This window comes from Eptesicus fuscus, chromosome 15, assembly GCF_027574615.1.
Source record: "Eptesicus fuscus isolate TK198812 chromosome 15, DD_ASM_mEF_20220401, whole genome shotgun sequence".
Lineage (NCBI taxonomy): Eukaryota > Metazoa > Chordata > Mammalia > Chiroptera > Vespertilionidae > Eptesicus > Eptesicus fuscus.
The window spans coordinates 76,776,807-76,789,522 of record NC_072487.1 but is presented as its reverse complement, the minus strand read 5'-3'; the positions used below and the strand labels follow the sequence as shown (position 1 = coordinate 76,789,522).

The following is a 12,716-nucleotide window of genomic DNA, read 5'->3' as shown; positions in this document are numbered from 1 at the left end:
ACCGCAGCCTTTTCTTTGTTCCCAGAGAGCTAGCAGTTAGTCTGCTTGCCCTCCGCCGGATATCCCTGCTCCTCCCAGGAATCCTGTGGAGGTTCCACTGGCCTAACCCTCACTGACGACCTGCTTCCAGCTTAGCAAGAGTGCCGGTGTCTCCTGGAGCTTCCAGTTCCATCATCTGTTTAGCGTAGGCGCTAGCAAGCCACAGACAGACATTCACAGGGATCGCAGCGTGAGATGGGCCAGTGCAAAGCCACCTGAGAGGCTGCACGGGGGTTTGTTCAGGAAGGAGAGGCTCCAGGGCCAACGCCGGCCAGCCCACTTAGTTAGGTCGAGAGTTGCCCTGTCCTTCCCTTCACGGGGGCGGGCGTGGGGGGGGCGGGTGCCTAGGTTTCACTTTAGCCCCAAAGAGCACACAGCTTCCTGAGATGTGTGTTTCATTCAGGCCCCGTGGAGCAAGGCATGAATCATTTCCAAAGCTCCCGTTGCTGTCTGTTGGGAGGAGGTCACACAGCCTAAAATCCGGTCCTGTCTACACAGTAGCACCTCCTACTATGAGAAGCCCGAGCCCCCCTCCCGATTCCTTTTTTAATAATTTTATTGATTTCAGAGAGGAAAGGAGAGGGAGAGAGAAAGAAACATCAATGATGAGAGAAAATCACTGATCAGCTGCCTCCTGCGCACCCCAACTGGGGATCGAGCCCGCAACCTGGGCATGTGCCCTAGACCGGAATCAAACCCGGGACCCTTTAGTCTGCAGACCAACGCTCTATGCACTGAGCCAAACCGGCTAGGGCCCTTATTATTACTATTTTTAAATAGATTTTTATTGATTTCAAAGAGAGGAAGGGAAAGGGAGAATCATTGATAGTCTGCCTCCTGCCCTGTACTGGGGATCGAGCCTGCAACCCCGGCATGTTCTCTGACCAGGAATTGAACACTGACCTCGTGGTTCATGGGTCGATGCTCAAACACAGAGCCACACTGGCTGGGCCCCCTCCCGATGCCTTTGAGGAGAAGGAGGATGGACCTGCCTCTGTTTGTAGGAAACGGGCTGCGCACTGATTCTGGTCTCATGTCTTTCTGCAGCCATTTACCTGGATTGTGCCTGGAGTGCTGATGGGAGGAGAGAAGAGAAAATCGGAAAAAGCCAGGTAGGGGAGGTTGGTTTGTTAATTCCCTTTTTAATCTGTCTGTTCTGCCTTCCTGTTCAGTAAGACTTGGTCCTAAACCTGGTCCCATGTGTAGGGACAGCCTGAGTCAGCAGGGAGCAGTCAGTTTAGACAGGGCTGTTTTTAAGATAGTCATGAGCCTGCGGGGGTTCCCTTCTGATCTGGTCATGACCTCCTCCTCCCTCCTCCCTCCTCCCCCCCATCAGAATGTCACATGCAATAAACAATATTTCAGGAAAACTATTTTAAATACAATAATGTCACATGTGGTCATGGCCTTCTTAACTCCGCCCACCCGGTCCCCGCAGCCCCCCTTATTCCGTGCACAGCCCCTGGTGGTACTCCATGTGGGCACCTTGGGAGTTTGGTGTTTTTTGTGTTTTTATACAAACAAGATCATAAGCTTACATAATGCTTTGCCCCTTGCTTATTACACCCCAAAGCATTGATTTCTAGTTGTATGTTAGAACTGGTAATGGGTGTCAGTAGAAAAGTGTTGGGACAAGTAAATTCCACATTGTCTGCATTCTTTTAAGACAACTTTTACTGTATAGTGCTTAGTAGTAACACCCAACTACGTGTGTGGCCTGTTACCAAGGAGTACATTTTAAAGCGGAAATGTAAAAACATTGGCTAGGGTTATCTTCAGCTGTGAGTAACAACGGCAGCAAACAGCACTGCCACGAGCTCGGGGGCAGGTGTGTTTTTCTTTCACACACATTGAAGCCTGACAGCCCGGCCGAGACCCACATGTGCTCCAGTGTTGGGACTCCGGCTCCTCCTCTTTTTGTGCCACGACATGAGGCGTCCATTTCCAAGGTCCCCTCACAGTGGAGATCCCGCCCCCACGCCAACGTCCTACAGCAGGAGCACAGGTCACCAGACCCTCCCTCCACGGGGACTCGTGGGGTTTGCGCCTCTGTCCTCCTGTCTTACTGAATCTAGAGCGTAGGCTGGGATCATGCTAACCTGCAGGGGAGGCTAGAAAACATACTCAGCTAGAAATGGGAGGCTTATTACCAGGGTAATGGGGTGAAGGATGTGTGGGGAGTCATCCATTAGATTTATTCTTAGTCTGTGGGGCAACGCCAGGCCTGTTATATGGAAGTCACAGCAAGGGTTCAGTGTAAGACGTTCTGGGACAACTGATTCAGCTAAGAGGTTCCCTGGCAAAGAAGCCTCAGGAGCAGGCTAGACGACCATGTGTCTGGAATGTGCTAGAAGGGATCCATGGACCAGGTAAAAGGCACCGGATTACGTAGTAAAGATTCCTTTCAAAGTTAAGGTTTTGCGATTTTAATATAATTGCCGATCTTAACAATTCTGTTCTATAGGAGAGAGAAACTTCAGAGAAAAATGAAAACTCTGATCTTTGTATCCACTTGTCATCACGTTTGTCATGATTTCAAGCTGTGGCACATGCTGCTAGACACGCATCTGTCTCCTTCGCCTTTTCCTGTGTCTTCCATTGGGACAGCCCAGTGTGATTTACTGTCTGACGGTGTGTCATTTCCAACAGGCTCCGCAAAGGAATCAATATCCTCATCTCCACTCCGGGGCGCCTGGTGGATCATATAAAATCCACCAAGAACATTCACTTCAGCCGCATCCGCTGGCTGGTTCTGGATGAAGCCGACAGGTGAGGCTGATCTGGAACAGGAAAGGCCCAGGGAAGGCTGGCTGTCCATCGGGGCTGCAGCCTGGGCTACATGCAGTCTGCCTTAGACTCAGCTCTCTTCTCCCGAAACCGCAGGATCTTGGACCTGGGCTTTGAAAAGACCATCACAGTGATACTCAACGCGATCAACGCCGAGTGCCAGGAGCGACAGAACGTCTTGCTGTCGGCCACGCTCACGGAAGGTGAGTGGAGAGAATGGATGCAACTCCAGGGGCCTGTGTGCCGCTGGCCCTCAGCCTCAGGGCGGGGAGGAGTCTCAGGGCCCCCGGGCGCGGCGAGGGGCCAGCAGTCTGGGCCGTGCTGCAGGGGCTCCTGTCAGGTGGGGAGGACGAGGCAGGCTGACGGCCACCTCCTATGCCTGCGTGAGCCTTTCACTGCTGCCGTGACCCGCCGTGCGCAGAGCTCGGGTCCTCACAAGGACGGCCTCTCACCGCGCTCATCATGACTGCGGTCAGCCTGCCTTTCGCCTGAAGCGGCGTTGGACCTAAAAGTCTCGTGTCCTTTAAGCTCATTTCTGTTTTTCATCCTCATGAGATGGAGCTTCTCAGCTGCCTTTCGTAGACGGGATGCTGGGCTTGGCCAAGTGGCACCGCTCTGCACCGACCCCACAGCAGGCCCTGTCTCAGCGACGGGACAGCTTCTGTGTCTGGTGTCCGCTTCACTCGGCGCACCAGCTGCCACCAATGCGCCTCATCGGCACTTCTGAGTGTATTCCAGAGAGCATTAATCTTAAGATAATCCATGGGAAAGGGATTCTGTGCTCAAAAAGTTGGGGAAATGCCACACATTACCTCCTCTTGGAGATTCATGGTGCCCTTTCACACAGTAAAGGTCCTGAGAAGGCCTGTAAAGCCTTCTGGAAGAATTCGTGGGACCTTTTTATCGAGGGTTTCATAACCACAGAACCCTTTCTGGGGGGCGGGCAGACCCCTGTTAATGTCCCTCTCAGTGGTTTCCCACAGGTGCGAGCTTACAAAGGCCGGTGGGGGGTGGTGGTTGGGCTGTGGGAAGAAGTCCGGGGGTCCACCCCACCAGATTGACAACTGGGCAGATCAGCGCGGCCCTTGGTGAAACCCATCGGGAGTTGCCTACTTCGCCCGCCTGCGCAGTGCCTGGGCGTGCACAGGGACCAGTTCCCCAGCGTGTGCCGTCACCTGCTGTGACTTCTTCGCTTTCTCCAGGTGTGACACGGCTCGCTGACATCAGTTTGCACAACCCCGTCAGCATTTCTGTCCTGGACGAAGGCCTCGGTCAGCCTTACCTGACAGATGAGGAGTCTTCTGACGACTCTGACTCTCTAAGTGACGACGACTATGACGATGACGACGACGACGACGATGACGACGAAGAGCTGGACGGCTTTGCGATCCCGGAGGGTCTTGAGCAGTACGTGGTGGTGGTTCCCAGCAAGCTGAGGCTGGTCTGCCTGGCGGCCTTCATCCTGCAGAAGTGCAAGGTAGGACGGGCCCGGTCGGCTCCGTCGAGGGGAGGCCGGTGCCGTTTGTGTCGGGCACTGCTGGCGGCCGTGGAGACGCGTTCTCCGGCCTAACGGCTGGTGGGATTGTGGTTCTAGGGTTGTGGGACAGCTCGGAGGCCAGTGATTGCCATTCTGTTCCGCCTGAAATGGGCCTTAAGGATCTTTCCTGGGACTGATGCTGGGAGCAGCAGGGGTGGCCGGGGCATGCTGGATGTGAGACAGAGCTAGGGGCCTGTGCTTGCGTTTTTAAAGGACGCCCGGTACAGGCAGTCCTCGGGTTACGTCGGACGTACATCGTTTCGTGGTTATGTCGCCATCTCCCATTTATTTATTTAAAAAAAAAAGTTCCGTCATTTCGACGTATGTACATATGTGCTTTATGTTTTTTATTATTTATTTACCACAAGTAAAGGTCAGGAATCGTTACCTTTCTTTTAAATTTCTTTTACGGTTTCACTTCATTACTGCTGTGTGTGTGCTCCATGTGAGTGACGGAGGTGCTTATGTAGGTGGGTTCCGACTTACTGCAAAATCACGCCATAGACGTAACCCGAGGACCTACTGTATTTGTGTATTTGTTGGCCGGTTCCGGTGGCACTTTCTCTGGCACATGGGGAAACAGTAGGGGGAAGGGCTTGAGAGTGATACTTCCAGATGCGCTGCACGTGGCGTGTGTGCCGAGGCCTGAGGACGAAGAACAGCGCTGATAGGCAGCCTCACCCTGAAGCATGCTCTTCCCAGGTGTGGGAGCGTGATCAAGGTCATGGCTGTCAGTTCCCTCTCCTGCAGTCTGGTAGCATGGAGCATCCGTGTTAATTTTGGAAATAGCTCCAAGCCGTCTGTCATCTGTTTCCAAACAGGGCCAGTGTGACTGTGTATTTTAGAAAAATGCTCGTTTTAGTGTCACCTAATAAACCCTGTGGTGGTTTTCCCCTCTGTGTCCGTGTAGTTTGAAACAGACCAGAAGCTGATCGTCTTTTTCTCGAGTTGCGAGCTGGTGGAGTTCCACTACCACCTCTTCTTCCAGACCCTGCTGGGCGGCGCCGGGGCCCCGGCGTCAGGGCAGTTACCATCTGGCGGCCCGCGATTAACATTCCTGCGGCTGCATGGCAACATGGACCAGGAGGTGAGCAAGCCCGGGGCCCATCCAACTTGATCACGCCCTCCACGGTCAGCACCGGCTCCCGCGGGGCTCGGGCAGGTGTCCCCTTAGGTGGGCGGCGCACGGGAACTGGACGGGGGCGCCCTGCCCGGGTGATGTGCGCGAGGGGAGCCTATTGTTCCGCCCGCCTGCTCCGGAGCTGGGCTCGTCCACCTGAGAGCTCGCAGGCCCTTGGCCTGCCTCTACCTCAACCAGCTGTTAAGGCAACAGAGCACCACTAAGTAGCTGGCACCAGGGAAGGGTTTTGCCTTTTTAGTACCCAGTGTGTAATTAGGGCTTGATGTCTTCAAATTAAGAGCATTAATGGAGCTAAATTGTGGCTCCCATATGGTACCGCTGAGCGTGACTGCTGTCGTTGTCAACAAGATGCAGCGCTCTCTCAGCACTTGGGGTTGCGAGAGGGTCTGTGTCTCGCTCTGCCTCGGCTCTGAGTACCATTTTGGTTCAGGAAGAAGAGAACATTGGCCTTATTTTAGGTTCTAAGCTGCAAAACTCAGTCCACTGGGGAGTTGGGGCGGCGGAGTGCGGAGTGGGATGAAGTCACTGCCTTGTGCAGGGAAGGACGCACAGGGCCCGAGATCAGAGCCATCTTGTCCTGAAGGCTGTTACCAGGCAGCTCAGAAATAAGGGTGGGCTTGGACTAGAACCACATTTAAAAGGAGTAACATTTTTAGAATATAAGAGACCTTAAAGGTCATCAAGTCCTTTTCCCCTTTTGTTTTTGCTTTTTTGGTTTAATAATTCAGGAAATGGAGGTTCAAAAAGTGACTTTGCTCAAGGTCATTCAAGGACACAGCTTCTTATTTGTCACAGGATAGCATAGAATTTCCTATTTGAGCCTTTGTGAATTTTATCAGCTCACTCTTTTTACCTTGCGGATCCCTGAGTCAATCGAATTTGTTGATTTCAGAATGCAATACCATTTATGGTGTTTCTTTCTTTTCTCTTTTAATTAGTTTCCTAGTCCTCTGGGTCTGTTTTCACCAGAGGCATTCTGCAGGGGAGTCGGGTGACGGAGGAGCTGGATGTGCACTCAGAAGGATCTGGGAATTTGAATAGATCACACAGGAGATTCTGTAGTCCAATTAGTTCAAACTCCTATTGTAATGGCAGTCTCGGGTGCTTTTAGCTGTGTGCCCTGGGGCAGACTCCTGGTTCTGGTCCTGGCCCTGCTGTCTACTGGCTGTGTGACCTCAGGGAACTCTCTGTGCCTCAGTTTCCATGTCTCTAAAATGGAGCCAATAGTCATACTTCATGTGGTTGAGAGGATTCATTGAGTTAATGCAGATAAAGTGCTTAGCACAGGGCTGCCTCATAGTCAGTGCTCAGTGAATGTTAAGGGTCATTATTGTTATTTCTCCTTCAGGAATAGTTCCGTTCTTCAGCTTAGTAATTGTTAGTATTTTACTTATATTGTTTGTTTATTAAGTAGCCTTCACAGCCTCCCCATGAGTAGAGGATGGGAGGGAGTGTCTGTACTTCATCTGATGAACACTGAGGTTAAGTGTCTTACCCCAGCCTGAGCTGAAACAGCCCCGACCATGTATTCTTGGCCACTGTTCCACATGACCTGTGGTCTCCCTACATGATTGTCGTGACCCCAACCAAGGTGACGGGCAATGGAGAGAAGTGCAGTTTGAAGTTGCTGCCTGGTGCTTGTGATGGAAGCTCAGGAGTTCGGTTTCCTCCCCTCCCAGACCTGGATCCATAGGCGGGCTTTCAGTGTGTCCCTGCTTTCAGGAACCGTTCTGATTTGACTGTACCCTGCAGCCGTTCCAGCGGTCCCTTACAGAGACTGCTCAGCGAACCGGACGACACAGGCGTCCTCGGGAGGGTCTGAGCTCCAGCTCCGGACCAGCTCCCTGGGTCCAAGTGCAGTCCGCCCTTTGCTGTGTGTGGGTGGCCCTTGGCAAGTTCCTCGGCCCCCGTGCCTTGGTTTCTCTGCCTGGAAAAGGGTGGTAATGGTACCTGCTCGGGGGGCTGTGGGGATTGGATTCGTGCAGACGTGTAAAGCGTAGGCCAGCGTCTGGTACGTGGCTGCGCTCAGTGCGCGCTGGTTGTCAGTGTCCACTGTCCTAAGCGAGGGGTCCCTGGGGTCCCACTTCTGCGACAACACGTGCGGGTGAAAGACCGCGGTGAGGTTCCCCTCGGAGGCAGGGCCATGCCAAAGCGGAGGGAGAGAGTTCCTGTTTTCCAAATTTGTAGTGATTGGGTCACTTCCCTTTTTTGTTGCTGACAGGTGGACACGGCCGCCACGTGTCAGCGGCTTGCGCCACTGGCTTTGCAAGTTCACGGGAAAGCCTTTAGGTGTGCGCTCCCTTGGCCAGCAGGTCTGCCTTTGGGAACTCACCCGAAGGGAATAATTACGTGCACAGGCCTTACCCAGAAAGATTTTATCACAGCCAGGGCACACAGCTAAAAGCACCCGAGACTGCCATTACAATAGGAGTTTGAACTAATTGGACTACAGAATCTCCTGTGTGATCTATTCAAATTCCCAGATCCTTCTGAGTGCACATCCAGTGTTTGTAGTGAGAACACTCGGCCTCAGCCTCGGCCAGCAATGGGGCATCAGCCACATCAGTGGGGGCACAGCCACCCGGTTGGTTACTAACTGTCATCACGAGGGAGAGGATGTGCTTTGGAGAGATGTTCACGGCCTGTTGCTTCCGGATAAGAGCGTGTTGCTAGTAGAGGTCGTGTGGCCATCTTGCCGGAGCCCCTCCTTGGCTATGCTTGGCACGGGCCCGGGGCATGGGCTTGCCCGTGGTGGTGGTGTGCTTCGAGCGGTGGGAGATTGCATTTTCCTCCTTCACCTTAAATGTAACTTTTCTACAGTTAAGATATATGGGGTTTACATTTTTTTGACCTTTTTAAAAAATTAGTCATTGCTTCCCTTCCTCCAAAGCCTCTCTGTTCTGGGCCCGAATGCAGTCCCAGCGGAAGGAGACCGGGAAGCGCGGGACCTGCTCGCTGCACTCGATCTCAGCTGTGAGGCTTTCCCTGTCTTTGCAGGAGAGAACAGCAGTGTTTCGCGAATTTGCACAGGCCGGCCCTGGCGTCCTCTTTTGCACGGTACGTATCATCTGCACTCGGGTGAAAAGGAGCATTTCTGCAATGGGTGGTTGCAGTTTTTCTCTCTCGACAATCTGCCTTGCAGCTGCCCCACAGACAGCGGGAACCCCAGGGCTCTTGGTGTGGCTGGGCCCTTGGCCCCTCTGGTTTGTCACCTGACTTAGTCACAGGTAGCCGCCGCCACTGTGCAGAAGACTCAGCTATTTGCTCACTAATAGTGGCAGCTGTTGGTCTGAAAACGTGTGAATCTTGCTGATTTCTAGCCACCCAAAACTTGTAAATTACAGCTATCGGGAGTAATTAGAGCTGGGAAAGTCTTTCCACAACAAAACCACTCCACGCACCTTGCTCACCTCCTTCCAGGAGCAGCTGCCCGTGGGCAGTTTGTCTGCTGGCGGCTGTCACGTGCCCTCCAGTGTGCAGGCAGTCGCCTCGCCCCATCGCTGCCACCCTGGAGGCTGCCTCCAGCCCAGCGCTGGCCCTTTGAATGCACGTCTCAGGCTCTTTCGAGATGGCAAGTCCCGCCTTCGACGGCCCTTCTCTGGGGACGCACTTCACCGGGGCTTTGCTCGCTCCCGAGATTAAAATCCCTCCAATGTGCGTCGTCGTGGTGAAGCAGCTTAATCCCTGGTGATGGTTTGAGAAATCCCTGTCCACACAGCAGGGAACTGCACCGTAAATGGAGTAACCCGGTGATGGCGTGCTGTTAGGAGCAGACGAAGAGCTCTTTGACCACCCGCTAGGCCTCTAATGAAATCCTCTTTAAGGAACTCCTGCCCCGTGTTCGGTGTTACTGAGCGGTGGTTTCTCCCTGAACTCAGTGTATGGGTGAGCGCTCCTGTCTTCCTTGTGTCAGGTCATACATAAGACGGCCTGCCAGCCAGCAGTGTGCCGATTCTCCTGTGGCCACCTGGCTGTGCCGAGCGTGGTTGGCCAGACGGAGAATAGTTACTGGGAGTGCTGGCCTCAGAGGTCTGAGTCCGACCCAGCAGCCTCTTCCTCTAGGAGCCCGAACACACGTGCCAGTGTTCGCTCTAAAGCCATCTTCAAAGGCCCGGTTCTACACTGAAGACGAGTCCAAGTAATCTCTGTGATAAAGAAATATGTCAGAAGTTCCCATCATGTCCACTAGTACCTTCTGGGGCCGGACCCCTTCCTGTCTCCTCTGTCCCCACTTTCCTGCTTGTTCCTTACCCTCAACCAAGCCGGCCCCTCTCCCACGTCCTCGAATGTGTCATTCTTGCTTTCCCTGGGGACTAGCCCCAGCCAGCAGAGCACGCCCCTCCCCTGGGTCTGCACGGATTGTTCAGGACTAGTCCCCTGTGCTGCTCTCCTCCACCTTCGCTTATTTTGCTTGAAGTCCGCTGTTCTGTCTGCAGTTCTTAATTCCCTCCTCCCGGGGGATTCCCGCTGCCAGGAGACTGAGACAAAGGAGTGCGGCGCAGGGGCCGTGAGCTCCGACCACAGCCCAAGTGCATGGAGGCGCTCGGTTTTCTGTGGGGCCTGTTTTTTAGGTGAAGTTTCTCTTTCCCACTTTATTTCATTGTGTTAATGGCAAGATCCTTGGGAGGCTGTTGGCTGTTTACTCAGTTACGCTAACTCATGTTGCCAGTTTTTTGGCGGTCCAGCCAAGATCTCTCGCCTCTGACAGCTTCTGCGAGCTCTCCTTCCTCCTCTGTTTGCGCAGCCCAATCTGTCACCCGGACAACGGGGGCCTGTACCCCGCTGCTGGCTCCCACGCACGGCAGTAATGACTTTTGGCAGGCCGGGCCGGCGCAGAGGCGAGCTCTCTGCGTCCCTTCCTCAGAGCGCCGGTGGCCCCTCTCCCTGTTAGTAAAAGCACTTTGTGAGGATCTTGGGTAAATAAATGAGTCATTTTAATCCAACTGACAGGCTGGCACCTGAGCAAGCTGCCTTCCATCTGTGCTCCTTCGTCTCGTGGAGGCGGCCGGTCGTCAAGCTGCGCCCTCCCGGCCTCACCACCGAGTGTCTTTCAGAGCTGACTTTAGCGGCTCTTCTGCCCTAGTTAGGTTACGGGAGTGCGAGGGGCTGGGCCCGAGTTCTGACGGGGCTGCTGAGGCTGAGGCTGAGGCTGAGGCTGAGTCCTCAGCAGGTCAGCTTCCTGGTGCCCCGGTGCCTGCTGACGGCATCGCAGGCGCAGGGAGCAGGGTCCTGCCTGTGGGCAGCTTCCTGGTGCCCCGGTGCCCGCTGATGCCATTGCAGGCGCAGGGAGCAGGGTCCTGCCATGGGGGCAGCTTCCTGGTGCCCCGGTGCCCGCTGAAGCCATTGCAGGCGCAGGGAGCAGGGTCCTGCCTGTGTGGGCAGCTTCCTGGTGCCCCGGTGCCTGCTGACGGCATCGCAGGCGCAGGGAGCAGGGTCCTGCCTGTGCCCCTGCCCCCGGGGGAGGGTGTGAGCGGGGAAGAGCAGGGAGGCTCTCACCTACTGCCTGGTCACCACCATCCCAGTCCTCCTTCACCAGGAAGTGAAATGAGATTGCCGCTCAGTGTTGGTGTGCCCGGCCTCATTCGGTCTCCTCTGGAGATAGATAGGGTGGATCTTACAGCCCTTCTTCGGCGTGTGAACTAAGGCTCGGGGCTCAGTTGACTCTCCCGGATCGAATGGCTGCTGAAGTCCGTCCTCGGTTCCTGGAGCAGGGAGAGGACTTTCTCCCCCTCTCTGAGTCTCCCCCTCTCTGAGGCTGCCAGGCCCAGAATGGAAAGGCGTGCTTAAAGGCATAGCTGATCAAGGCTGAGGGGTGGTTGGCTGTTGGTGAGGTCCCCCCACCCCACACAAGAAGTGGGACACGGAGCACTGTGAGCTGGTGTCGTGAGCCAGGCCACCAGGTGGGAGGCAGAACCTTGACCGGTCGGATGAGAGGCTGCGGTCTGCAGTCACTCCTAACTCACCGCTTCAGCGCATGTGCACTCCGTGACGTGTGTGAACGTCAGGCGCTGTGTTAGAGCTTCTGGGTTGAACTTACTAAACTGACGAGCCCTCCTGTCTGTCCGGCTCCGGCAGCCCCTCTCCACCCCCTGCATGCACCCCCTCCCCTCCCCCCACAGAGCACGTCGGTAACACGTCATTTCTTAACAAGAGCTCAGCACACTGGAGCCACCGGCTGCCGTCAGTGCCGAAGGCGAGTCCCAGGCCTTTGAGGAGAGCGCTGGTTTTCTCGGAGGCATTGCTTGGGACGGGCCTGCAGGCGTGTGGGAGCTGCCTTGCACGCACCTCGTGGGCGCTCGGTACCCTTCGTACGTTAGTTAAACTCCTGCTCAACGCGAAAGGCAGCCTGGCGCCGCTGCGAGGAGAGCGGTGAAGGCGGACCAGCCTGTCCCGCCCGTGCTGGGCGAGGTGCTTGCGGCACGGTCTTCCCTGGTCCCGGGCAGCGATCGTTTTAACGTGCTTCTTGCAGGAACTTGCATAGGATTATCATTTTCCAAAAAAGCCCACTGTACATGTGACTCCTTAAGCGGGGAGAGGAGGCCGCTCCTGTAGAGGATGCCAGCTCTCAAATGGGAGGAAGGCGTGCGACACAGGCAGTCATCCTCGCAGCCATCGGGGTGACAGACAGGCAGCTCCCACAGAGGCTGAAACCACTGGTGGAAGGATTTGGGGAACAGTCTCCAAGTTTCACTCCCCCGTGTCTCACTAGTTACAAAGGCAAAGGTACCTTCAGATGCAGAGAGCTGGGGGCGCCCCTCACTCAGGCGAGTGGACACGGCATGGCCATACAGGACGGACTGCGCTGGTGGGCTCGCGATGCTGGGCAGCGGGGGGACACACCACCCCCATGTCCTGCAGTGCCGCTGAGAAACGTGAACCGGGACTCAGGAAATCGCGTTCCTCGGCACTGCGTTTCCTCTGTAGAAGGATGTGCTTTCACTGAGGAGGCGCATGCTGAAGTCTGTAGGGTACAGCGTCCTGGCGCCCAGCGGACTCGCAGTGGTTCAGAGAAGCGTGTGTGTAGGGAGGGAAAGAGGAGGCGGACGCCCCGACCATCCCCGACGGCGCGTCCAGGTGAAGGCAGGCAGGCGCTCGTGCTGCTCCAACTTCTCCGTAGGTTACGTTTTTCTAAGTGACAGTCTGGGGGATATATCCATCTATTGTTAAGAGGAAAATAAAACAAACAGGAAAACGCAAAGAGAAAAGTAAAAA

At 55.0% G+C, this 12,716-nt stretch overlaps 1 protein-coding gene across 1 annotated transcript in view; it reads left to right on the top strand.

Moving 5' to 3' along the window:
- Window positions 1-12,716, top strand: part of DDX31 (DEAD-box helicase 31) — a 57,218-nt gene that overhangs the window by 15,299 nt on the left and 29,203 nt on the right. The window contains exons 9-14 of the mRNA XM_008152701.3: window positions 1,087-1,151; window positions 2,689-2,808; window positions 2,923-3,029; window positions 4,029-4,303; window positions 5,274-5,450; window positions 8,502-8,561. Of these exons, the coding sequence (XP_008150923.1) occupies window positions 1,087-1,151; window positions 2,689-2,808; window positions 2,923-3,029; window positions 4,029-4,303; window positions 5,274-5,450; window positions 8,502-8,561 (804 nt within the window). The remainder of the gene's footprint in view (window positions 1-1,086; window positions 1,152-2,688; window positions 2,809-2,922; window positions 3,030-4,028; window positions 4,304-5,273; window positions 5,451-8,501; window positions 8,562-12,716) is intronic.